We start from the raw sequence: 24,240 nt of genomic DNA, 5'->3' as shown, positions 1-24,240 counted from the left end.
AGAACCACTGGGTTAGGGGTTCCATGACCACCTAAGAGACTTCATATCTATAATTTTTAAAAAGATTATTTATTGGGGCGCCTGGGTGGCTCAGTTGGTTAAGCGACTGCCTTCGGCTCAGGTCATGATCCTGGAGTCCCTGGATCGAGTCCCGCATCGGGCTCCCTGCTCAGCGGGGAGTCTGCTTCTCCCTCTGACCCTCCTCCCTCTCATGCTCTCTGTCTCTCATTCTCTCTCTCTAAAATAAATAAATAAAATCTTAAAAAAAAAAAGTTTAAAAGATTATTTATTTGAGAGAGAGTGCAAGCAGGGGGAGGGGCAGAGGCGGAGAGAGAGAGAGAATCATCAAGCAGACTCCCCACTGAGTGCAGAGCCCGGCACGGGGCTGGATCCCAGGACCCTGAGATCATGCCCTGAGCCAAAACCAAGAGCTGGCCACTCAACTGACTGAGTCACCCAGACGCCCCTTTGCATCTGCAATTTAATGACTCACTGAGGTCCTAAGATACTGCACACATTTAAATGCACCAGCTGAGGGAGAGAGGAGGTAACAGGATCAACCTGTTTACATCAGCTAACGGATGGGGAATGTATTCTGCTGTGTAGTGTGAGCCTGGGACCTAAACTGATTTTTTCCCCCAAATAATTGACGCAGAGTTTCTCTCCCTCGGCACCATTTGAGCCTGGATCCTCCTTTGCTGTTGGGAGCCGTGTTGTGCATCGGAGGGTGTTGAGCAGCACCCCTGGGCTCGACCCACCAGATGCCTGTAGCACCCCCAGCCCCTCAGTCATGACAACCAAAATGTCTCCAGACGTCACCAAGTGTCCCCGGGGGAGGGGGTGCACAGAACCGCCTGCAGTGAGAACCACTGCTTAGGCAAAACCCTTCTCACCCACGGAAGCCCCAATGTCTGCCTCGCAGGGCTGTTTCCTAGTCTGGAAAGTGAAGATGCTGCCCTGAGGACAGAATGACAGAACGCAGGGGGAGGGCGGCGCCCAGCACTGGGGTGTGGCCAGCGTGGCAAGTCTACCCCCCCCCCCCCCGGGGCCATCCAGTCCTTGGATTTGAGGTCTGGATGAATCCCCACCCCATCTCTCTTGGAGTCCCTGTCTCTCTTGTCTCTTTTTCTTTCTCCCCACCTCCCCACCTCCTCCCTCTCTCTCTCTCTCCCCCCTTCTCTCTCTCCCATTCATTCATTCAGCAGATGCACCCAATGCCTTCGCCCTGAGCTGAGTCCTGGGGAAGCAGCAGTGACTCAGAAGTGACTCAGCCTCAGGCGGGCACCCAGATCCAGTGTGAACAAGTTTATTGAATGACTAACCCAATGCTAACTTGAACGGAGCCACAAGGGCTAGGGCAGGTGCTTTCATCCCGGGCACCTTCCGCAAGTCCTCTCTTTCAACCCTCTACCAAACAGAGGTGGGGGCAGGAGGATAGCCACCCCAGTTTTTCAGATGCAGAAAGCGGGGCTCCCAGAGGGAAAGGCTAGCCAGGGCCCGTGGTGGGGCCGGGGCTCGAACCCCGGTCAGCCTGACGTCACAGCTCCTACCCGTGCCTCGAAATGTCTACATCCTGAAACACATCAAGCTCGCAGGGTCTTCCTCCACGCCCCATAATCGTGGTTCCTGGAGGCCCTAGTGAATGTCAGGAAACACAAATATTTGGGGGACCCTGGCTGGGTGAATGGGGTCCCCTGAGATGCTGCAATATGAAGCAGAAGGAGGCCTGGGCGGGAAACAGTTCGCCAAAAAGCGAAACAGAGTTACCATGTGACCCAGCCATTCCGCTCCTGACTGTAGACCCCAAAGATTTAAAAACAGAGACTCAGACAGGTGCCCGTATGCCCATGTTCCCAGCAGCAGGACCCACAACCAGCAGAAAGTGGAAACAACCCCAGGGTCCATCGACAGTTGAATGGATGAACACAGGTGGTCCGTCCGTGCACTGGACTAGATAGGAGGCAGGGGGTGAGACTTCTATGAGACAGATTCCGCGATGAGTGTTTTCAAGGAGTTTGTGCCCATTTTACGGGTGAGAAAATGGAGGTGTGGGGAGGCAAGACCACTGTCCATGTAATGGAGCTGAGCCTTGAAGCCCTGTCTGCCTGAAATGAAAGTTCCCCCCACCCCTGGGATGCCTCTGCAATGGGCAGTCACTGGGTGTCTCCAGGCCTCAGTTTCCCCACCTGAAAACAAGGAGGCTGGACCCATGGCTCCTCTACACGGACGCCATATTGGGCACAACTGTGTCTCCCCCATCAAATCAGATGGTGCCCCCCAGCAGCTCTCCATCATTTTGGAATAAATCCGAAGACTTCATCGTGGTCTGAGGGGCCCCAGCCCCTCCCTCCCTCCTCTCGTCTCGCTCCTGTGCGCCCACTCAGCCACACTGGCCTCCTTGCTGTCAGCCAAGTATGCTCCCCTGGTCCTGCCTCAGGGCCTTTGCATTTGCCGATTCACGCACTCTTCCTGTGGCCACGGGTAGCAACCTGGCCGAGCTGTCCTGGGGTCGTTTCTGTAGGCTTGAAGCCAGAAAGCAGATCCTCAGGTGGGAACAGGCGGCCACGGGACAAAAGGCTGGGGCCCTGGGTAACCGTTTTTAGGCAGAGGTGGAAGAAGCTGGCTCGGGAGTCTCCATTCCCAGCACCCTGGCTTCCTGCTCTGTGCCTGCCGGCGAGTGGCCCCCTCACTGGCCCTCAGCACATCATTTCTGCTGCAGGCCTGTGAGCCCCTCAGAGGCATCATCTCCTTGTCCTTGCAGAAGAGGAAACTGAGGCCCAGAGGCATTTCCCAGAGTCACACGCTGATGCTAGCTAGGACTCCTCTCAGAGTTAGGACTTTCCCTTCGCTGTGTGGGCCCTGAAGGCCAGGTTCAGTCCCATTTCATGAGGGAGGCAGAGGGACAAGGCATATCGCAATGATCCATGTTTCACCAATTTCAATTCTTTTTTTGGAAGAGAGGGAGGGTGAGGCAGGGTACCTTTGTGGCCATTTGTGGCTCTGGGAATAAACAGATACACCCTTCAGTCCTGCCTCAGGGCCTTTGCACTTACTCTTTCCTCAGCTGGAAATTCTTTTCTTCCCATGGCCAGTAGCAATTGGACCTCCAGATGCTTGACCATCCAGCAGACCTCACCCACTCCCTGGGATGGAGGGATGACCGAGGGCCCTCATCCTTCTGAACACATACGTAGTGACTTTCAAATGATTGGGCTCCTCCAGGCCTGACCACACATTAGCAAATTAGCCAACCACATGGAACCGGGGGACAGATGGATTTCTTGATGGGCTAGGAGGTGAGGGATGCATGAGGAGGCTCAGAGAAGGGAAGCCACCTGCCCCAGATCACACAGCAAGACAGGCCAGAGTTCCTCAGAGTTCCACCCCCTCAAATCCTTACCCAGACTCCCCAAGGCTGACACTCAGTGACCACTCACGCCTCCCCACTCTCTCCCCTCCACAAATCCCAGGTCCTTAGCTGGGCCTTCTGGGCAGGCACGACTGATTCAGCCTCACGGGACACGCACGTGTCCTGCCTCCAATGTTGGGGCTCATGGACTGACTCCCCCCCCGCCGGGAGGGAGTGCGGTGGAGGGAGATGGCCGCACGTGGGGCTTCTGGGAAGGAGGAGGTGGTTCTGACTGGAATGCACGGGAAGAGGCAGGGATGAGCCAGAGCTGCAGGACTGAAGGGCAGTGGGGAGCCACAGAAGATTAAGGCAGGCAGTGACCATCATTTGTGCCCTGCCCCTCATGTGCTATGACAGGCTTCCTCAGCCGTGACCCACAGCTGGGAGAGCCCCCCCCTTTCCCTTTTGAGTGCTCATCCCCTTCTCTGCTCTTCTCTTGGTTCCCTGAGCATTTTCCCCCCAGATTCCTGGGCGGGGGTCCCTGCTCCCTGGCTGGTTCTGACTGGGGGCTCTCTGGGGGCAGGGACCAAATCCAGGCTGGCACCAACCAAGGGAGCCACCTGGTCCCCCCAATCCTAGCCCCTATAGACCAAGGAGGATGGGACAGGGGTGGGGACAGAGGTCCTGCCAAGACCCTGCTCCCAGCCTGAGCACTTTCTCCGGCTCCATCTCCCCAGTCACCCCACTTTCTTCCTGGACACCCCTTATTTTCTTTAGCTTTTCATTGTGGTAAAATGCACAGAACATAAAACTAACCATTGGAACCAATTTTGCGTCCGATTCAGTGGCATTAAGCACATTCACACTGTTGCGCAGCCATCCCCACCGTCCCTCTCCAGAACTTTCCCATCTTCCCAAACTGAAACTCCGTCCCCATGAAACACTGCCCCCCCGCAGCCCTCCCCCAGCCTCCCACCCTCTACTTCCTGCTTCTCTGGCTGTGACCCCTGCAGGGACCTCACACAAGAGGAATCACACAGTATCTGTCCTTCTGTGGCTGGCTGAGTTCCCTCGGCCTAACGTCCTCCAGGTTCATCCATGTTGCAGTCCGCGGCAGAAGCCCCTTCCTGTCCAGGGCTGCGTAATACTCCACTGTACGGCTCGACCCCGTTCTGCTTCTCTGTTCAGCCACTGCCGGGCACTCAGGGGACATCTGCCTCTGGGCGATTGTGAATAATGCTGCTGTGAACACAGGTGTGCAAACATCCCTTCAAGATCCTGCTTTCAGTGGTGTGGGGAGCTAGCCAGACCTGGAACTGCTGGATGCCCCTGTCTTCTCTGGCAAAGCTTTATTCACGGCTGCTCAGAAGCTCAGAAATGTTTTTCTCTCCCGAGCAGCTCAGCCAGGCGCTACTGGCCCCTGCAAACGTCCCAGCACGGTCAGACCTCAGTTCTTCACCAGCTCACTGCTGGGTCAGCCCCAGTTAGCCACACACTGGGCCTCAGTTTCCTCCTCTGCGAAACAGCAGGGAGGTGAGCGCGGCTGGTGGCCCAGCTTTGGGGCCGCCCCACAAGTCAGGGTTTCGCGGCGGCCTGGGCTGTGCAGAGACGCCCAGCACCACCAGGAGCTGGACCGGCCTGCGGTGGAGGTGCCACTCACACCCGGCACGCCCGCCTGCCCGCCCGCTCATCCTGCAGGCTGCTCTGGGTACAGCCAGCACCCCACCCCGCCAGGCCCCAAAGGCCCCAGGACAGCCTCCTCGAGGGGCAACACCAGACCCAGAGACCCTCCACCGGGCCAGGGCCTGCGCTTGGCCAGGACCCAGAAATCGAGGCCTTCACACAGGCCGACCCCACCGGCTCTCCTTCAGAGGCAGTGGGGGCCTCTCGCTGGGACACGCTGGCTCCCTCGGCCCTCGGGAGCCACAAACACACATCCCACGGGAGCTGGCCACACCACCGAGCCCCAACGGCACATGGCCTGCCAGGACTGGACTCTGTTTTAACCTAGAACAAAGTGAACGGGACATTCTCTTGACAAGCCTTTTTTCCCCTTCTCCCCCCTCCCCCACACTGGCTTTTTTAAAACTTATTTTTAAGTACAGGGAGTCTACAAATCAACTAGCTATAACAGACATGTCTAGAACACTCCACCCAACAGGAGCGGAATACATTCTTCTCAAGTGCACATGGAACATTCCCCGGGATAGGCCACAAAACCCACCTCAATACATTGATGAGGTTTGAGATAACACAAAGCATGGCCTCTGACCACAGTGGAATGAAACTAGAAATCCAAAATAGGGAGAAATTTGGCAAACTCAGAAATGCATGGGAATTAAATAACAGTAATGCAGGAGAACCTGCTTGGAGCCTTAAGGAGTGAATCGTGGCAGTGGGAGATTCGTTGGGGGGCCTGAGCTCCTGAGTGGAGTTCCATGTTGGTGGGGGCGGGGGGGATCTGGGTCTTGCCCAAGGGCCTGGGTGTACCTGAGACTCATCTCATCTGCACACCTGGGGTGCCCGTGAGATCTCTGGGTGTCCCCTGGGGACTTCCCGTGGTTCCTCTGGGGTCATAGCCCCAGAGCCTGCCCTGACTCCCACAGGTTACCCCTCCACCCCCAAGAACAGCTCCTCATAGCTCCAAGGCTGGCAGTTCTGAGAGCCTACCCCAGCCATCTGGACACACCCCTTCCTTGCTGGTTTAGAGCATGTTGGAAAGTCCTTCACTCAGCATTCTGGCCCTTTACGACAGCCACCTCCCTCTAGCCTCTACTGCTCCCATGCACCCCCCACTTCCCATCCTCATCTCCAAGGTCAACCCACCCTACCCCCACTCACCCTCCCTCCCCCCCAAGTCCACATCTTTGCCAAGGAAGCCCCTCCTGTGAGCCCATGGGACAAACCTAGTCCACCTTTCAAGGCCCAGCTCAAGTGTCACCTCCACTGGGAAGCCTGCCTTGATTTCCCCAGCAGGAGCCCTGCCCACTGTCATGCGGGCCAATCTAACCAGGGTGGGGATGGACGGGCATCTGGCCCTCCCCCCATTCAACTGGGTCTGAGCAGCCAGCAGCGAGGGATGTGCATGAGTGGGGGCACCTGGTTGGGAAGGGGTCAGCACCATGAGCTGGTGAAGTGGCTTTGCTTCCTGGTACTCATAAAGCAAAACCCCAAATCCAGGGTTTCCTGGGATGACAGGATTTCTTATGGACTCCAAGAGAGACCAAGAGGATGCTGGGTAGTATGCAGTGGGCAGTGTAGACACGACTCGGAGTCTGTGGCCCAGGTTGATCCCCAGCTCTGGCGCTCGCCTCCCGGCCATAGCCCTGGGCAACTGCCCGGTCCAGCTGAGCCACACTTCCCCCTGGGCTGGTCAGAAAAGCAAATCAGAGAGTCATTTCATGCCACACGGTGCGAGCTCAGCCTAGGCTGTCCCCTCCACTCTGCCCCCCAGCATGGATGGAATCCCATCTGGAGGGCCTCAGGGAGGGCCTGGGAGGTGGCATGCCTATAGCGCCCCAGGGACTGGCTTGGCCGTCTGCAGGCCACACTTTGAGACACGCGGCTCTAAACTGTCACAGTCATTCAGGAAATAGTTCTGCGCCCGCCAACGCCAGATGCTGTTCTCGAGGCTACCATCCTGCCTTCTCCAGCACATCCTGATTGCCCTCCACCTCAGTCACCCCTGATTTCAACCTTGACCCCAAGTTGGCCTTTTGGGGACTGTCCCAAGTCTAAAAGACACACTCCTCAGCCAAACCCTGTGTCTGCGGCCTCCGGGTTCTATGATGTTCCAAAAGCAAGAAGGAATCCCGCCAGCCCCGTCCCTCCGCTTGGCTTGAAAACATGCCCAGAGACGCCAATCCCGCCTCTCCAGGGCAGAATTCGCCACATTCCCGGTGTGTTTCCGTTGAACCCCAAACCTCAAACACATCCTGATGTCTCATTTCCTCAACGCGGCTCGGGGTGACAGGCCAGCGTGCCGGGGACTCGTGGGTTCGTTTTGAGTCATACAGAGGTTTGTCGAAGGAAAGGTTTCTTATCTCAGAAGCTGTTACATCAAGCACAGTCAGTTCCCACCAGACCTCTCTGCCTGCATGTGTGCGGGTCCCTGCAGGGGCCAGCTTTTCCCTGCCCACCAGGGTCTGGGCTTTGGGGGGACGAGGCTGGGGCAGGGGGCACTGGACAGGACCAAGCTGGGCTCCTGAGTTCACCACTGTCAACCTGTGGCTCTCGGTCTTCATCTCCTCTGCTGTCAAAAGGGGGCCTTAGCAGCTCCCCTGGTGAGGCTCCCTCTGAGGGCAGGGCCTGCACCAGGCCAGGCACACAGTAGGTGCTCAATGAAGGAATGGTGATGTTATTATGAGAGAGACCGTGGAGCCTCAAAGGAGCAAGCCCACTCATTTTATTTATTTATTTACTTATTTTTAAAGATTTATTTATCTATTTGGGTGGGGGGAAGGGCAGAGGGAGAGGGAGAGAGAGAATCTCAAGCAGGCTCCAAGCTGAGCGCAGAGCCTGATGCAGGGCTCCATCTCACGGCCCTGAGATCATGACCTGAGTCGAAATCAAGAGTCAGATGCTTAACCGACTGCGCCACCCAGGCGCGCCCCCCCCCCACTCATTCTATTTAATTCCGGGGTCTCTGGGACGTGGGACTAGGGGAGGGGGACTGCCACACGTGGGGACGATCCCGATGTCCGAGGCAACTGCCCCACCCCTGAGTGACTTCTGCCCGGGGAAGACTCTGAGGCTCCCAATGGAAGCACACAGGGGGTGTCGGGACAGATGACCTTGCATTGGTCCTTTCTCAAGTATGAGTGAGCCCCGCCTGGGTGTGTTTTTAAGTGGGGTTGGGGGGGCTCCCAAAAGATCTCTGCCTGGAGGAGAAGTTCTGGCAATTGTTTTTCTTATTGCTGCTGCTGTTGGCTTGCTCGTTTAAGAAACAGTCGGGATACTCATTGCAGCACTATCTGTGATAGCCAAAAAGTCGAAAGAACTCCAGTGTCCATTAAAGTATGGATACGTACACAAAATGGCGGAATCATGTTCAGCCATAAAAAGGAAGGAATCGTGACACGCACTACAAGGTGGGTGAACCTGGAAAACATTGTGTTGAGTTAGAGACGCCAGGCACAAGGCCACATCGTGTGTGATCAGGTCCAGAACCGGCAGATCCATAGAGACAGACGCAGGCTGGGGGTCGACGGGGGCTGGGGGAACGGGATGGGGAGTGACTGCGCGCAGGGACGGGGTATCCTTTGGGGGGAGGGGAATGTTCTGGACCTGGAGGTGATGGTCGCACGACACTGAATATACTAAGTGCCTCTTCATTGTACACTCTCCATGGTTAGTTAATTTTATGTTCTGTATATTTCACCTCAATAAAAACAAAATTATTTTTAAAAGAAGAAAATGGGAATAGAGGTTTCAGTTGTAAATTGTCATTTACAAAAAAAATTCTTTGGTGACTATAAAATAGAATTTGGACCCAGTGTCTCTGTTCTTGATGGGTGAATGGAAAACAAGACATGATACACACACACACTGGAATATTCTTCAGCCTTAAAAAGGAAGGGAATTCTGACACCTGCTACAACATGGAGGAACCTTGAGGACATTCTGCTGAGTGAAAGAAGCCGGCCACAAAAGACAAAGACTGCATGACCCTACTTAGACGAGGTCCCTAGAGTCGTCAGATTCACAGAAAGGATGGCAGGTGCCAGGGGCGGGGGAGGGGATGGGGAAATCGCGTTGAATGGGGACAGTTTCAGTGTCACAAGATGAAGTGTTCTGGAGATGGAAGGCGGGGAGGGCTGCACAACGTGAATGTACTTAACACTGAGCACTGAGAAATGCGTAAGGGGGTACATTTTGTAGATGTGTATTTTACCACAGTTTTATAAATAAACAAATAACTAGATCGCGTTTAAAAAAACAGACATAAAAACAGACAACTGACCTGGAGCCTCTCAGACTCCCAGGCAGTAACTCTACCTCTGCTTTGCTGACAAGAACATCCACTCCTGGGAGCCTGGGTGGCTCAGTCATTAAGCGTCTGCCTTCAGCTCAGGTCATGATCTCAGGGTCCTGGGACAGAGCCCCACATCGGGCTCCCTGCTCCGCAGGAAGCCTGCTTCTCCCTCTCCCACTCCCCCTGCTTGTGTTCCCTCTCTCGCTGTGTCTCTCTCTGTCAAATAAATAAATAAAATCTTTAAAAAAAAAAAAGAACATCCATTTCTCTATTAACAACAGACAATAGACACTCAGAAAGGCTGAGTTCAAACCCCCTTTATCCATGTCATTAGGTAATACAGTATAGAACTCCACTAATGTGTGTAATTGGACATATGAGTGATGTTCAGAAAAACAATGGATTTTCCATCTTCAGTTTAAAAAAATTCCTTTCAGCCCATGCATTTGTCAGCCTTAAGTCAAGATGGTAAAGAGCGCCCCGAATATGGAAAGTGGGGAGATCGAAACAACGGTATGACCTTGACATTGTCATTGGATTCACAGAAGGGGCCATTCTTACGTTACATAATTTCCTTTTCAACATGTTGACTCTAAAACTTATGGGGAGGGGCGCCTGGGTGTCTCAGTCGTTAAGCCTCTGCCTTCGGCTCGGGTCATAATCCCAGGGTCCTGGGATCGAGCCCCGCATCGGGCTCCCTGCTCAGCGGGAAGCCTGCCTCTCCCTCTCCCACTCCCCCTGCTTGTGTCCCCTCTCTCACTGTGTTTAAATAAAGAAATAAAATCTTTAAAATAAATAAATAAATAAAACTTATGGGGAAAGAGGGAGGGGACCTCTGGTTTAATGGTGTTGCGAACAACGTAGCATTTCATTTTTATTCTTCCAAGTAATGCCACCTGCACCCCAGAGAAAGAAATCAAAAACTGTTTGGCCCTCATAAAAAAATAAACTCAGCTGGAGCTCCATAAGGGCAGAGAAAATGTCTGGCTCCCTGTTGCCTCCCCAGTCCCCAGCTCAGGCCCTAGATCTGGTATGGCAAACTGTAGTCTGAGGGCCAAAGCTGGCCCCCCAAATGCTTTTGTAAATAAAGTTTTATTGGCAGGCAGTCACGTGCAATCATTGACATATATCCTTGGGCCGCTTTTGTGCTACAATCGCAGACTTGAGTGATTGCAACAGAAACCACTGGGCCCTAGGAGCCAAAAATATTTACTATCTGGCCCCTTACAAAAAGTCTACTGACCCAGGGTCTAGTACAATGTGATGGTAAACATTGGCTGAATTAAGTCTGATTCAAAGTACATTGGTTGCGGGTAGCCATCTCCTGTTTCTGGAAACACAACTGCATTTGAGGGCGTCTGGTTTTTGAAGAAATGCAGCAGATCTACCTGGTAGGGAGGCTCCTAAGAGAAAGTTACAAATGATGCCCAGCAAGAGAGCGCCCCGGGCCCCAGGGCTCAGACAGAGTGGTCAGTCCCAGACTCTCAGGTAATGGTTGGGAGGGGCTCAGTGCGAACGGACTCTGCATCCTTTAACTGACTCTAAGTGGGAAGAATTTTCTAGATTGAGTTTCACAGCTGCCGCAGGCCCTCCGTGAAGGCCAGGTGAGGAGTCTCCCGGCTTGACTTAAACCCTTACTGATGCCTTGCCGAAGTCTCTGGTCTGTCCGGGGTCCCTGCTTCCCCCCGCCCCCCGCAAGAAAGTCCACAGCAGCACAGGGGACCAACGGCCTGTTTCGTGGGGAGGCAATCAGCTGTTGCCTGATGGAAAATTCCTGCTTGTTTGCTCAACCAAGAAAAAAAATGCAGTTCAGACAATACACGTGGCACCACCCCAGGAATTGGGGCGTCGTGTCAGCCAGACAATGTGAGCAAAAACAGGGTTCTAAGCGGTTGGTCAGATGTGAGAGAGGCAGCTGAAGACAGAAAATTTGCTGCTGGGAATGTGACAAATGTCCTGAAGATGAAGTATCAGAAAATGCCCCACGCAGGGCTTCCTCCCACGCTGGGACACAAGGGCCTGGGGGACAGAGAGACGTCCCCAAGGGGCGGGATGTGCTCCATGTCTAAAAGGAGCCCCCCAGCCGAACATCAGTCTCCTGTCACCTCCTCTGTTCAATGAACCACCTTCCTTGGCCCACTCCCTGCTTGAGAGAGAGAGAGAGAGAGAGAGGGCAACTCAAGAAAGGGGCATGGAAAATGGAAAATGATAGAACGTCCCCCCTGCGGGCCAGTTGGGGGCAGGTGGCCAGGCTGGCTGGGGGAATCCATGAGGGTCAGAGGACCGTGGTTCAGGTGAGGGCTCTGTGGCCTCAAACATATGCCCGCAAAGAACCAGAACCTTCCTCTAGGAGGCTGGGGATCCCCGGAATCCTTCCTGGGCTGGAAGGGATCTGCTCTGTGGGAATGTCTTGGTCAAGGGCCTGAAGAGCCACCCCATCCCGGGAGCTTTCTATGCATGCATGCCAAGCCATTTCCAGTAAGTCTCCTTGTCGGCTATAAAAATAACCCCTGGTGAAGTGGTGACAAGCCCATGATTCAGTCCAGCCATGCCACACAAGGGCAGTGGCATCTGTCCCCCTCACGTGGAAAGTCCCCTGGCCGAATGAAAGGTAGCACTTGGTTTCGGACATAAGCACCATTTGCCTGGATGTCGGCTGATGATGGACTTGGTCTACACAAGGTACTCGGTCCACTCGAGCCCCCATCTCCCCATAGACCTTCATGCAATCTCAGGGAAAGTTCGCGGCAGCTCCGGGCCTCCCATCTCCCCGCTACCCCATACCGATCAATGTCCTTTGGACTCTCATCATAGGCAACGGTGCGGTAGCTTACTGGCTAGGATAGACAGCGTCCCCTCTCCGCATGTTCCTGGGTAACAGAACTAGAAAACCTAAGCCCTGCTCTCAAAGTGCAAAGCAATCACTATCGTAGCAACCCGAGCCTCAGCAATAACCATCCGAATCAGTAATAACAAAACCAGCTACTACTGGCTGGGGGGAGGGGGAAATGGGGAGTTGTTCCATGGGTATGAAGTTTCAGTTTTGCAAGATGAAAACGTTCTAGAGAGCTGTTGCACAACAATGGGGAGATAGTCAACACTCCTGAGTCGTACACTAAAAAATAGTTGAGATGCTAGGTTTTGTTAGGTTGGGGCTGGGGTATTTTTTCTTTTTTTTTTTTAACCACAGTTAGCTAGATAACGAAACAACTAGTACTACGGTTCTTTCCACCTTGAGCATCTAAGCATGTGCTGGGAACTCAGCTATGGATTCTCACAACAGCCCTGAGAGAGAGAGTTATTATCTTCACCTTACGGAGGAGGAGAAATGATTCCAAGGGATGAAATGGGCGCCCCCAGATCTGTCAAGTGGGGAGCGGGATTTACACCAAGTCTGTCTGACTCAAGGCTGTGTCCTTCCCCAGCGCACCCAGGGGCTCTTCATGCTGCTGTGTCTTCCCTGGTCTCCCCTAGGGGAAGAGGAGCCATAGGTCCTCTTATCCTAGGATCTAGAACCGGAAAGGAATCGGGAGTTCCCATCTACCATGCTGTTCCCTTAGAACCAGGATCCTCACTTCCTTTACAAAGCGTGTTTACGGTTGAACAATGGCTACATCTCATCTTGGGTCTTTTTTTGGCTCTTGGAATGGAAACTCTGCCGTTTGTCTTTAGTACAAAGAAACAACACTCACTGCAGACCACTATCTCAAAAGTCCTTACGCTCTGGTCCTCAGAAAGGGTCTCTACCCCTGGGTTGAAGGTCAGTGTAGGAAAACCATCACCAGGTCACAGAATTGCTCATTTATGAAACTTGGGTTTCTTGTAATGTACTGGGTTTTTTTAAGTTTATATTAAAAGATACATATTATTGATCTATATTATCGACACAATGTATTGATATTGATAGGTTATATATACTACATGTCATAAGAGTGTTATTATATATAAGAGTCTATTATATGTCAGGCTATTAATTATATAATAATAATACTATTATATATAATAGTATTTTTATATAAATATAAATATATAATAGTGTATACGCTCACGTGCACACACACACACACACACACACTAGTCATTTAAGCTAGTATTTCCCCCTTAGCTTTCAAATGGTTATCAAGAATGGAAAAATATTTTTTCAATTTTTTTTAATGCATGGAAAAATATTTTCATTGACATACATTTGACATGTGACATCGTGTAAATTTGTACATTGTGTACATGTAAGGTGTACATGTTAATTTGATACACTTATATATTATGATCCCCATTGTAGCAATACATAGCACCTCTCTCACATGACTTAACTGTAATTTGCTTTTAGTGGTTGGAGTAATTAAGTTCTAGTCTCTTAGCAAGTTTGGTGATAATACAACATTGTTGTCTATATGTGCACAAAATATTTTACGTAAAGATGAGACTAAGGGGATGATTTCTATTTTCCTCTTTTATGTTACTCGAAATCCTAAAATACGTGACTTTCTGGAAACTTGAATAATAATCTTCAGACTTTTAAAGCTAGGAAGGTCCTCCACTGGTGGTCCAGCCCCAACTCCTTGAGCAAATGAGGAAAGTGAGTCCCAGAGCACTTAGGTAACTTGCTCAAGGTCATGAAGCAAAGTTGCACACAGCGCAGCCGCCAGAAAGCAAATCAAAGAGATATTTAAAAACCCACTAAACATAAACACAACGCGAGCCATGCAAGCCCACATCACGTAATTTCTTTGGAATAAGCTGGTGATAAGGATCACATTTCCCTTTATGTTTTTTCCAACAACAGCTCATGATACAATTTGTACGGCTCCTGGTAACTTTTACTGGGGAAATTTTGGGAGAAAAAAACCAAACCAAAACAAAACAAAAAGACCCATGTTTCAAAGGAACCAGATCTGATAAGGGGGCAGAAATATTTACTCCATTATTTCAAGAGGCAGGTTCTTTGTTTCTCGGATGCTTCCTGTTTTAAAAATAGCTTTCCACAACTGTTCCAGGACTAGGATGTCCTTTTAAATGAAACTGGCTTTGAAGATGCAATTCCGTTTACTTGGAGCAAGTTGCAGATCATCAGTCAGCCTTTTGCAAAAGGCTGCTCCGACCAGGTATCCTGGACCCTCGGGTTCTGGTCCCGCTGCAGCCGGAGCTGGGGAGCTGGGTCCCTGGCCCGTGAGGAGGTGGGGAAGTAGCTGCCACAGGTGGGAGCCGTGGGGGGTGGGGGGGGCACATCCTAAGGGGACAAAGGCTTCCAGCCATCGGGTAGTACATCAGTGATGTCACCAAATCAAATGTCGCCGCTCATGTGCAGGATATGACCAAAGGGAAGGAGGGTGTGACTCTGAGCTCTAGGTGTGATCACAGCCTGGCGGCTGTGTGAGAAGGTGCCCACCTTTCTGAGTGATGTGTTGAACGTGGAAGGATGAAAGGACACGGGGACAGAACCGCCTCACAGCCTGCCCGGAAAGGGATCGGCCAAGGGAAGGCGGCAGAATCTGGCGGATAGCTGACAGTGGGCGATGTGTGTCGGGGGCGGTGGGGGGCCTTCATGGTTCTCTTCTCGTGGCTATTATGTTTGGAGATTTTCATAATCACTGCTTTCAACCTGGACACTGTGTTTTTCAGGAAAGGCTGTGCGTGCTCCTTGCCAAGGAAGAGGCAGAGAGAGCCTGTGGGAGTGCGGATGGATCGGCGGATTTGAGGCTGATTCTTTGCACAGCAGATGAGTGTGTTTGTCTGTGTGGGGGTCTCCCTGAGCATGTGTATGAGGCTGGGGAAAAAGGAAACAGGATTTAAAACTGGCTCATGACCTTTTGTGGGGGGGGGTGGATATGGGAGGGGAGGTAGTCTGGGAACCGCTGAGAATGGAATGAAAACGTCATAGACACCCTCCGCAAAAATAAATAAATAAAACAAGAAAAATCCACAAACATAGTATCCTCAGGGGTTCGAGGGTCCCCTAAAGCCCACTGCACCCACCCTGGAGAAGAACTCCTAATTCAGTGCACGGCCCTCCATTTCTAAGACATAAGGAGACTCCTTCTGTACCTTTTCTCGGTGCACTGCATACATAAAAAAAGCAGCAGGCAAGAAAAAACAAACCTTTCCTAAGGCCAGCAAAATGCTGAGCCACTGCCCCTCTGGGGCTTTGGAGCTCCGGGCAAATGAGTACAGACATCGAGCCTCGGTTTTCCCATTAGGAAAATGCACCATCACCCCGCTCGCCTCGCCTGCAAGGTTGCTCTGAGGCTGGAACAAAAGGATGGAGGTTGAACCACCAAAAACGGTGAGGTTTTCACCTCACACTCAAGTGCAGAGCCGTGAGCACCTTGGGGAGCGGTGACACAGTGACTTCCCCAAGGGGATACACGATGGTCCCACCTCAGGGGGAGGAAGGAATCGCCTCCGGACACGTTTTCGAAGCTGCTCGCTCTTCCAGAGAGGATTAGGGGCCCGTCAGAGCTCAGGACGCCCGCAGGCTTTGCGAGAGGTCCCAGGCCCACGTCACAGCTAATGACTGAGAAGCGAGGTCCTCTCATGGGCACCAGGAGACGCCGCGCCCTCCGGGATCTCGGGGACCTCCTGTCCATAACCTGGAAAAGGGAGATTTCCAAGGGCCCTGACTGTCCGGGGCGCCCTCCACATTCCCTGCCCCTGGCGTAAAGCCTCGATTCACGCTGTCCTCTCAGCCGCACGGGTTATCACCCTGAGAGGGGCCCATGTCACAGAATACCTGCGTCCGAAAAGCTGCCTTCGAAAGTCCATCCGTCTCGGAGGATGGTCAACATCAGCAGCGACAGACGGTGTTGATGATGGGGACCCACGTCACCTCTGTGCTCTGCCCCCACCCGTCACCCCGACGTCCCAGCAGGAGGAAAACGCCAGACAAGCCAAACCCAGGGCCATGCTGGGAGCCACCTGCCCAGCCCCCTCCACACTGTCACGGTCAGCAAAAAGCAAGCAAGTCTGAGAAACCGCCTCCGGCCAGAGGAGCCTCAGGAGGCGAGACAACTATATATACAGTGGGGTCCTGAGACAAAAAAAGGTAAAAACACTGAATAAAGGGGTGACCTTTAATAATAACTCCATATTGGCTCATGAATTCTAACAAACGTACCATATTAACGTAAGCTGTTAAAACACAGGGGAAATTGTGCAGGGTTTGTGGGAACCCTTTTGTATTCTCTTTGTGATTTTTCTCCCCGCAAATCTGAAACTGCGTCTAAAACGTAAAGTTCATTACAATGTAAAAACGAGTCCGTAAATGCCCGTCTCGGGGCAATTCCCTGGCTGCAACAAAGCCCATGGAGTCAGCATGCAGGGGGTGGCGGTAAGCAGAAGGGGAGCGGCCAGAGACCTTGGCCCAGAGGCACAGAACAAACACTGAAGAGCTTTCCCAAAGGAGGGTCTCAGAATCCAGCCCCACCACAAGGGGCTGGGGCTCTGTCCCCTGAGATTCCCATCAAGGCGGATCCTGACGGGGAACACTCTGGGCCTATTTAGTCCTGGCGTCCCCGTCTCATCCCCTTCCAAACCGGCACGGCCTGGGGGTTGGAGGCTCTCTGCCGCCTTTCTGTTCCGGGGCTGTGCTCAGGCTGCTCAGATTCGAAAGATTTATCATCTCTATCGGAGAGGAGTTGGCCTGAGGATGTCCCGTCTCCCTGGGGACAGTGAAACGCAAAGCTGGGGGCAGATCTGCAATGTCCTCGGCAACTCCTGAGGTTGTCCCTGCAGTTATGCCCAAGCTTCTGGAATGTTCTAGGGGAAATCAGCTGCATCCTAGTAGAAAACTCTCCCTCCTCCCGGTTCCGACTGCAGGTTTTGTAGGAGGCCTCGCCCCCTGTGTAGACCAGGCCTCAGTGAACAGTGCATGAATCTTTCTTCAAACTGCAGGGCCCTGACAAAGGGCCACCTACTCTAGTGACAATGAGGTTACAACCAACTATCTCAGAAACATTCTGCATCCTGGGGTGCCGGGTGACCCCCAGAAACTTCCCAAATTGACTCTGTGGCCCTAAAAGCCACTCAAATGCTTAGGATCGAAACAAGAATGTTCCACCTGGTTTTCCGCCCGCTGTGGGGCTGGTTCGCCTGACACCACGTGTGAATGTTAATGCAAAGAAAATAATATTTAAATGAAAGGGGGAAAAAAAGATCGTTTTGTATTAAAATATTTTATATTAATCATTCAAACTTAATTTTATACAACGAATGCATACATCGCCCAGATGTCTGTCTCGGAAGGGAGGTCGGGGCGGCGTGAGGGTGGGTGCGCCCGGGTGGGAGATGAAAGGCAAGGAGTCCCCGCGCTTCCCCGACTCATCCTGTGCTCCAGGCGGAGTGAGAACCGGCGCTGTCACCCGACAGGGACGTCACCGCGGAGAGCAGCATCTACGGCAGCAGCCCCTGTCCGGGCCTCCCTGCTGGGCGAGCCCCCAGAGCCTGAGGCCCTGTGACCAGCGAGTCCTTGACATAACAGTGGCTGTGACATGTCACAAGGTGAACGGGGACCACTGTGAGCACGCACACACGTGTGTGTGTGTGTCCGTGTGCGTGCGTGCGTGCACGTGTGCGTGTGTGTGCGTGTGTGTGGGTACATGTACGTGTGGGTGCGTGTGCATGCGTGTGGGTGTGTGTGCATGTGGGTACGTGTGCGTGCATTCATGCATGTGTGTGTATGTGCGTGTGTGTGCGTGTGTGTACGTGTGCATGTGCGTGCACAGACAGGCTGGAGTGTTCTCTGGCGGGACCGCCCCGGGCCGGGCGCCTAGGCGGCGGGCATGTCGGCCTTGCTGAGCGCGATGGCCAGCTCCAGGTCCTCCTGCTCCTGCCGCCGCAGCCGCGCTAGCCTCTCCTGCTCGGCCTTCTCGCTCTCCCGCTTGGCCCAGGCCATCTGCTGCTCCTCATTGCCAAACTGCAAAGGAAAATGGAGGTTGGGTTACTTGGCCCAGGAGCTGCGACCTGCTGCTTGGGGTGGGGGGGCCGGGGCACGAGGACACCCGTCACGTGCTGTCGGGGTGCAGGGAAATGCAATGCTGGGATGCGCTGGGTGGGGGTGGGTGGTGCGCTGCCTGGTATGCACGTGAAAACCAGAAAACGCCAGGAGCCCATGTCTTGGTCGGGAGCGGGCAGGGAACACGTGCTCCCCAGTCCCGACCCACAGTCACATGCACCAAGAAACAGGGCTGAGTCTGACCCTGGCTACCACCTCGGACCTCAGAGAAACTAGCCGCCCAGCCCTCTGCAGGGAGCCAAAGCAGGCAACTGCCAGGCACCCATCTGGGGACACAGAGGGTTCCCGCACGTCCCCAGCTAGGAGTCTCTGAGGCTTCGAGGGGGTGTGAGGGAGGGGCCCCCGCCCCGCCTCCTCTCAGGGCACGACACTGATCTCTGCTCCACAGCAGCCCTCAGCTGCGCCGACGGGCTCAAACAGCAAACCTACAAGGCCTGGGCCTCGATGACAGGCCGACGACACCAGCGGGTGGGAGGCGCCGGGACTGGAGAGTTCTGGCACACGCACGGCGCTGCGTTTCAAACGCGCGCAGACGACACGGTCTTGCGATGTGGCATCGCTACCCCAGCCACGGCCCGGGGAGCTCTGGGCCCACCAGGAGCCACCTCGTACTTGAGCATTTATAGGAGCCCTGGCATTTACGCTGCCGATCCGTCCAGGAGCTCTTGATGTCCTTTTCCGAAAGGTCCAATAAAAAAAACCACTTTTTTAAACAAAGGAGGAAACTTTTAAACAAGATGGGTGATTTCAAACCATCCAAGGCACCTTAGCTCTACAGGGAGCACAGCAAAGCTAGATCTCACATGCTCTTCCCCGGGTGTGGGTCTCTGGTTCTCCCACGGGCCTGAGTCACAGGCCCCTCCCCCCCTCCCCCCCCTCCCCCGAGCAAAGCTGCGGCCTGTCCATGGGCTCGGGTCCCTTCGAGTCTCTCTTCTCGGCCGCAGCTCTGCCGGCTCTCTGCTAAGCCCAGGAGGACACCAAAGAAAGAGGCAGGCCGGCCCTCTGAAAGGCGCCCCCTGGGAGCAGACATACAGACAATCCCGATCTGACACGGGCTTCGTGGAGGCCCGAACAGACCCCACTGGGAGCACCGGGGAAGGAAGCACGACAGAAATTCACGGCTACTTCGGCACACATGTACTGAGTCTGAGCGACAACCTGGGGGGTGAGCTCCTCTGACAGGTGGGGATGCGGAGGCCTGGGGACAGGGGGGAGGTGGCTGCAGAGCCTGGGCCCTCAACATGCTGGACCTTCTCTCTGGGTCTGGGTCTGGGTGGAGGGGGGCGGGGGCAGCCAGCTACAGCTGCAGAGTTGGGGCAACAGGGCACCTTCGGAGTGAGGCGCTGGGTGGGGGGCGCCGAGCACCCAAGCCTGGTGCTGCCAGAACAGCACGGGGTGGGAGGGGCTGCCAGGGGCTTGTGTGCAGGTGTGGTGGGGGTGGGGGCCGTGGAGGGAGCCACATGTGGCCTGGAGAAGGAGGTGGGGCAGGAGAGGAGGCCTCCCTCCACCGGGCCTTGGGGGGTCAGGTAGCGACAGGTACGGACAGGGTCAGCATGAAGAAGAGCCATCCCCAGGAAGAAAGGCTGAGTCCTAGTTTCTTAGAGAAACTACCCAGAAAAATGTTCAGGGCCTGATGGGTCTCCAGGTAGGACTCCCTGGAGTCTGGTCCCCACCCCTCCTGTTTCCATCACAGAGAGCCTCCACCCCCGCACTCTCTGGGGGATTTTCCAACACCTCATCAGGAGAAAAACAAGGAAAAAACCACAAATAGTGGCAGAAACGGCTTCCCAGTGCTGCTGACAGGGATCTCGCCCTCTGTCAGCCCAGAGGAGGGGAAGGTGGGGGCTGACAAGTAACGGCCAGGCTGACCCAGCCACGGCCTAGAAGCCAGGCCAGGAGGGGTCAAGTATCAGTGGAGGCCACGGGGCCACACCATGATTCCCGCCCAGCCCCAGAGTCTCGGGATGTCCCTGCAGAGCCTCCTGCTCAAGTGGTCCCCATTTTCAAATGAAATGTGCTGACAGGAACATTCCAGATGCCTTCAGAGCAGACTGGGTTGAGGCCAGCTTCTGGATCCCGCCTGGGGTTTGTGCGCACTTGAGAAGCAGGCTGGACCATGGTGTCCGAGAGAGAGGACCCGGAGGAGGAGGGTTGCTTGAGGGTCCCTCTGGGCCTCCAACCAGCAGAAGAGCCTCTCCTGGCCCCGGTGGAGACTCCTCGACTAGGTCACTCTGGTCCTCCGACCCACATGCACCGTGACGGCCAGAACCTGGGGCACCTGTGGGTGCAGCCGCCACTCCAGGAGCGGCAGGTGACTCCTGCTTCACCCCTGCGCCGTCCTGGAGCTGAGACAGCGGGGCACAGAATGCCACCACCCAAGGCATCTCCCGGGCACGGGGCGAACGCCAAGCAGTTTTCCTTCAGCAGCCTCTCGGCAGAAATCCGGGGTTCAGATGGCTGCACACACGAAGGGTGCGCACCCGGGGCCACTGCTCACCGGGGCTGAGGCGTCCAACAGCACCCGCCCTGCCCCGCACGGGCCGCCTGCAGCCGCCTCCCGCTGGCTCACTCCCGCTGCTGTCAGGGTCACATCCAACTGGTCCGACGACCCCCGGCGCGGCACATCCCATCTGAGTCGCTCTGCTCTTAGTGCAGACTTGCAGAAAAAAGAGCCATTTTGCTACCCTATAAAGGCTACTTCCTAATAAACACATTTGCCTGAGACAGAAAGTCTTGTTTTTAAACAAATCTCGGAGACGTTTCCTGTGAACGGCTACAAGCACAGGTAACCCATTGATGGAAACTCGGGGCTCGTCAGTGAGAGGCTTCCAGAGGGGCAGAGCCGGGGCGCCTGGGGGGGCTGCCCACGCGTGTGCCATCAGCCTCCCTGAAGTCCAACGCAGCTGACAGCATGTCCTGGTGGCACTTGAGAACCATCCGCGCTGAAGGAGCCACGCCGCCAGTCCGCTGGGCAGTAAGAGACCTCCCAGCATGTACCTCGGGGAAACGGAAATACACGGCCTGGAGGGCCCAACTCCCGCCTGTCCTGAGTTAGCACAAACCTCCGAGGTCCCGCGAACCAGAAACCCCTGGCCAACGGACTGGGTCCCCGGATGTCACAAAAATGCAAAGGCATCCTAAGTGCCCTGAGGTGGGACAGGCTGGCCATTTGGGGACTATGGTATGACCAAAGGGGACAAACCAGGCCAGTCAGGTGTCATGCCTCTCCCGTACTCCACGCGCTCAGAGGGGCCAAAGCCCGCTGTCGGATGTTTCCTCTGGAAAAACTGGGGCATCTGAAGCGGGAAAAGTGATTTTAAACAAAGAACAAATGGGGCAGAACTTGATCCCCCACGGGGAAACAAGGATGATTCAATACTGGGGGTGTTTCTGGAATGACCAGAAATATTGGGCCAAACGATAGCGTAACACCTCAGCGTTTTTTGTTGTTTTTTTTAATATTCTCCCCCAACCAGCCACTGGGTGCGGGGTGGGGCACAGAAACAGAATCATGCATTTCAGAAAGAGAACAGTCATTTCTCCAAATTCCCAATCACATCTACTTACCCCTCTTCCCTACCCAAAACAGAGTACCTGATTCCTGCATGAATAGCTCTCTTTTTCTCGACACTGGATATTTTTTTTTCCACCAAAACACAAATGCAGTACTATTCAAGAAATGGTAGATAAAGCGGGTTTTGTTTTTGGCTTTTATTAATACCGTCGCCGTTTGGATACATCCACGGCGTGCACCGGCTATCAACAAAATCGAGCTAACTGTAGTTGTAAAACATTTACAGGTCGCCCAGAGCCGGGACCGCGCTGGCGTCTTGGGTGACGGCAGGGAAGCTGCAGGACAGCCGTGCACGAGGTGGATCTGAAGCAAATTGGGCGCTCACCGGGCACCGACAGGGCAGAGCTGGTTTTAAGACCGATATTCTAGGAGTCAGGGCGTCTATTAAACAATGCATCTCGCACCAAACCAGGAAACAAAGTACCCTGCAAATTCGAATGTAAAAACAGTGCGCCACAGACGGTGAAACCAATTCTGGGAAGACAACATCTGAAGCTCTCTGAGAACAAGGTTCTTGGTACCGAGGAAGGTGCTGGAAATACCCCCACGTGACAGCACTTGGCAATCCGGAATCTTTTTTGCACACCGAGAAACAACAGCCAGGCTTTCCAGATCCCAGGATTAGCTTCTGAGAAGCAACTTCACCACTTTGCTAAATGGCTCCGCGAGGGTTTGGGTTTGGGTTTGGGTTTGGGTTTGGCAAGGGGAAAGGCCTTCAGAGCAGTTGTTCTAGGCTGGATTTCTTCCCGTCGTGGCTGGGAACTGAAGCAAGTTCTAAAAGACCAAACTGCTCTTCCTCTGCGTGCCCTGCCTGGGTTCTTCAATCCTTACTTGCTGCTCAAAATGCCCTGGGGTGGGACCGTCACAACTCTTGCACAAAGACCCTTTTGGGGACAGTGAAACCCTAATGGGACTTTTGCGATCTCGTGTGCATACTTCGGAAGCGTTTGACATCTCAGCTTCCAAAAATCCATGAACACCACGGCCTCCGGGCCACAGAAACAACAGAATCTACCAGGAAGGACAGAAACGGGCACATCCGGCCGCCCTGCTGGAAGAAAGCATGGCCTGACCACAGAGTATCCAAACTGCAGCTCTTTTTCTTTTTTTATTGAGAAATTGTTTTTCTTACAGAAAGCAGCAGTACAGAATAAATAACACAAGGCATAGCGTAGAGGTACCAGGAGACAGAAGCCAGGTGTGCCATTTCAAAGAGACAAAAGGAACCCCAAAGAAGCTGCAAGCGGAGGGTGGAGGGGTGGCGCACAGGGAACTCAACTTACAGAGGTGAAGTCTGCAAAGCCCAAGGAAGAGGCTTTAGAAGGTTTAGCTGAAGAGGAGGGAGCAAATGGATCTTTTCCACTAAACGGGTCCCCAAACCCCTTTTTATTTTGGAACGGGTCACTGCTGTCAGCCCCAAGTGGCTGGAATGGATCGGGGGGCTCGGGAAAGTCTGCAGAACCAAGCTGGCTTACAGGTGTACTTTTACCTGGAAAGTTCAGGAGAAAAAAAAAGGGGGGGGGGAGAAAAAGAAAAAAAGAAAAAGAAATACAAGTTACTGACCACAGACAGAACAGAGTGCTGACTAAGGAGGCCGGCGAGCGCTCTCGGGGACACCCTCTCCTTCTTTGGAAAGGGCCGGAATGCCGCCTGCTGGGGGGACAGATCCCAGGGGAACCCTGGATGGATCTTGCTTTATTCTCACCTTATCCCGGAGGCTTCATAGGTTTGTGGGCGATACAAGAAAACCACTTCAGACAAGCCCCTCCCTGCCCCACCCCACACAGCTAAAACGTACTGTCTTTACCAAGTTTACATGGAGACATGTTTCAAAGTGACTCATTTTAGTGGCAACACATTTACTATCACACTGAGTTAAAAAAAAAAACAAGTCATGGCTGAGCAGAAAAATACACTGCAAGCTTCTAACAAAAAAAAAATGGGGGGAGTAGTATCTGCGATTAAAGGGGGGGATTAGTTTCACACTACGGGACAGAGCTAGCACTGGCTGTGAGGCTCTGGCCTCTGCTGTCCTGAGGTTTTACTTCGGTTCTTAGCTCCCGCTTCCGCCCTTCGGTGCCGGTAGCTCCAAGGGGCAGGGTTCGGGCCTCTCTAGGCTCTTGCTGAGAGAGGCTCTGAGATGCCCAGGTCCTAGCAAGGCCAGTCTCAACCGGATGTGTGTGGGATACGCATGTTCAGAATCAGAGGGAACCTGGCCATGAGACCCTGCTTGGGGCTGTGGCCTGAGGGCAGATGGCTTCTCCTGACAAGTCCTGCCAATGTGCCGGAATGCTCCACGAGGAATCAGGGGCCTCTCTAGGCCTGCCTAGCAACAC

The 24,240-nt window shown here is 53.8% G+C and overlaps 1 protein-coding gene across 10 annotated transcripts in view; it reads right to left on the bottom strand.

The window, feature by feature from the left end:
• Nucleotides 1-17,472: 17,472 nt before the first annotated feature.
• The window catches only part of EPS15L1 (epidermal growth factor receptor pathway substrate 15 like 1), a 94,901-nt gene continuing 88,133 nt past the window's right edge, over nt 17,473-24,240 (bottom strand). For 6 of the 10 annotated variants that reach the window (XM_034997851.1, XM_034997852.1, XM_034997854.1 and 3 more), the window contains 2 exons: nt 23,188-23,393; nt 17,473-18,231 (listed from right to left, as the gene is read on the bottom strand). In XM_034997851.1, coding sequence (XP_034853742.1) covers nt 18,085-18,231; nt 23,188-23,393 — 353 coding nt within the window. In that variant the 3' untranslated portion in view covers nt 17,473-18,084. Of the gene's footprint in view, nt 18,232-23,187; nt 23,394-24,240 lie in introns of those variants that run through there. The other 4 variants (XM_034997858.1, XM_034997857.1, XM_034997856.1 and 1 more) reach the window with 3 other exon arrangements.

Source organism: Mirounga leonina, unplaced genomic scaffold, assembly GCF_011800145.1.
Source record: "Mirounga leonina isolate KUSES-001 unplaced genomic scaffold, KU_Mleo_1.0 Mir_94, whole genome shotgun sequence".
NCBI classification, from domain to species: Eukaryota; Metazoa; Chordata; class Mammalia; order Carnivora; family Phocidae; genus Mirounga; species Mirounga leonina.
This window is presented reverse-complemented; position numbering and strand designations above follow the sequence as displayed.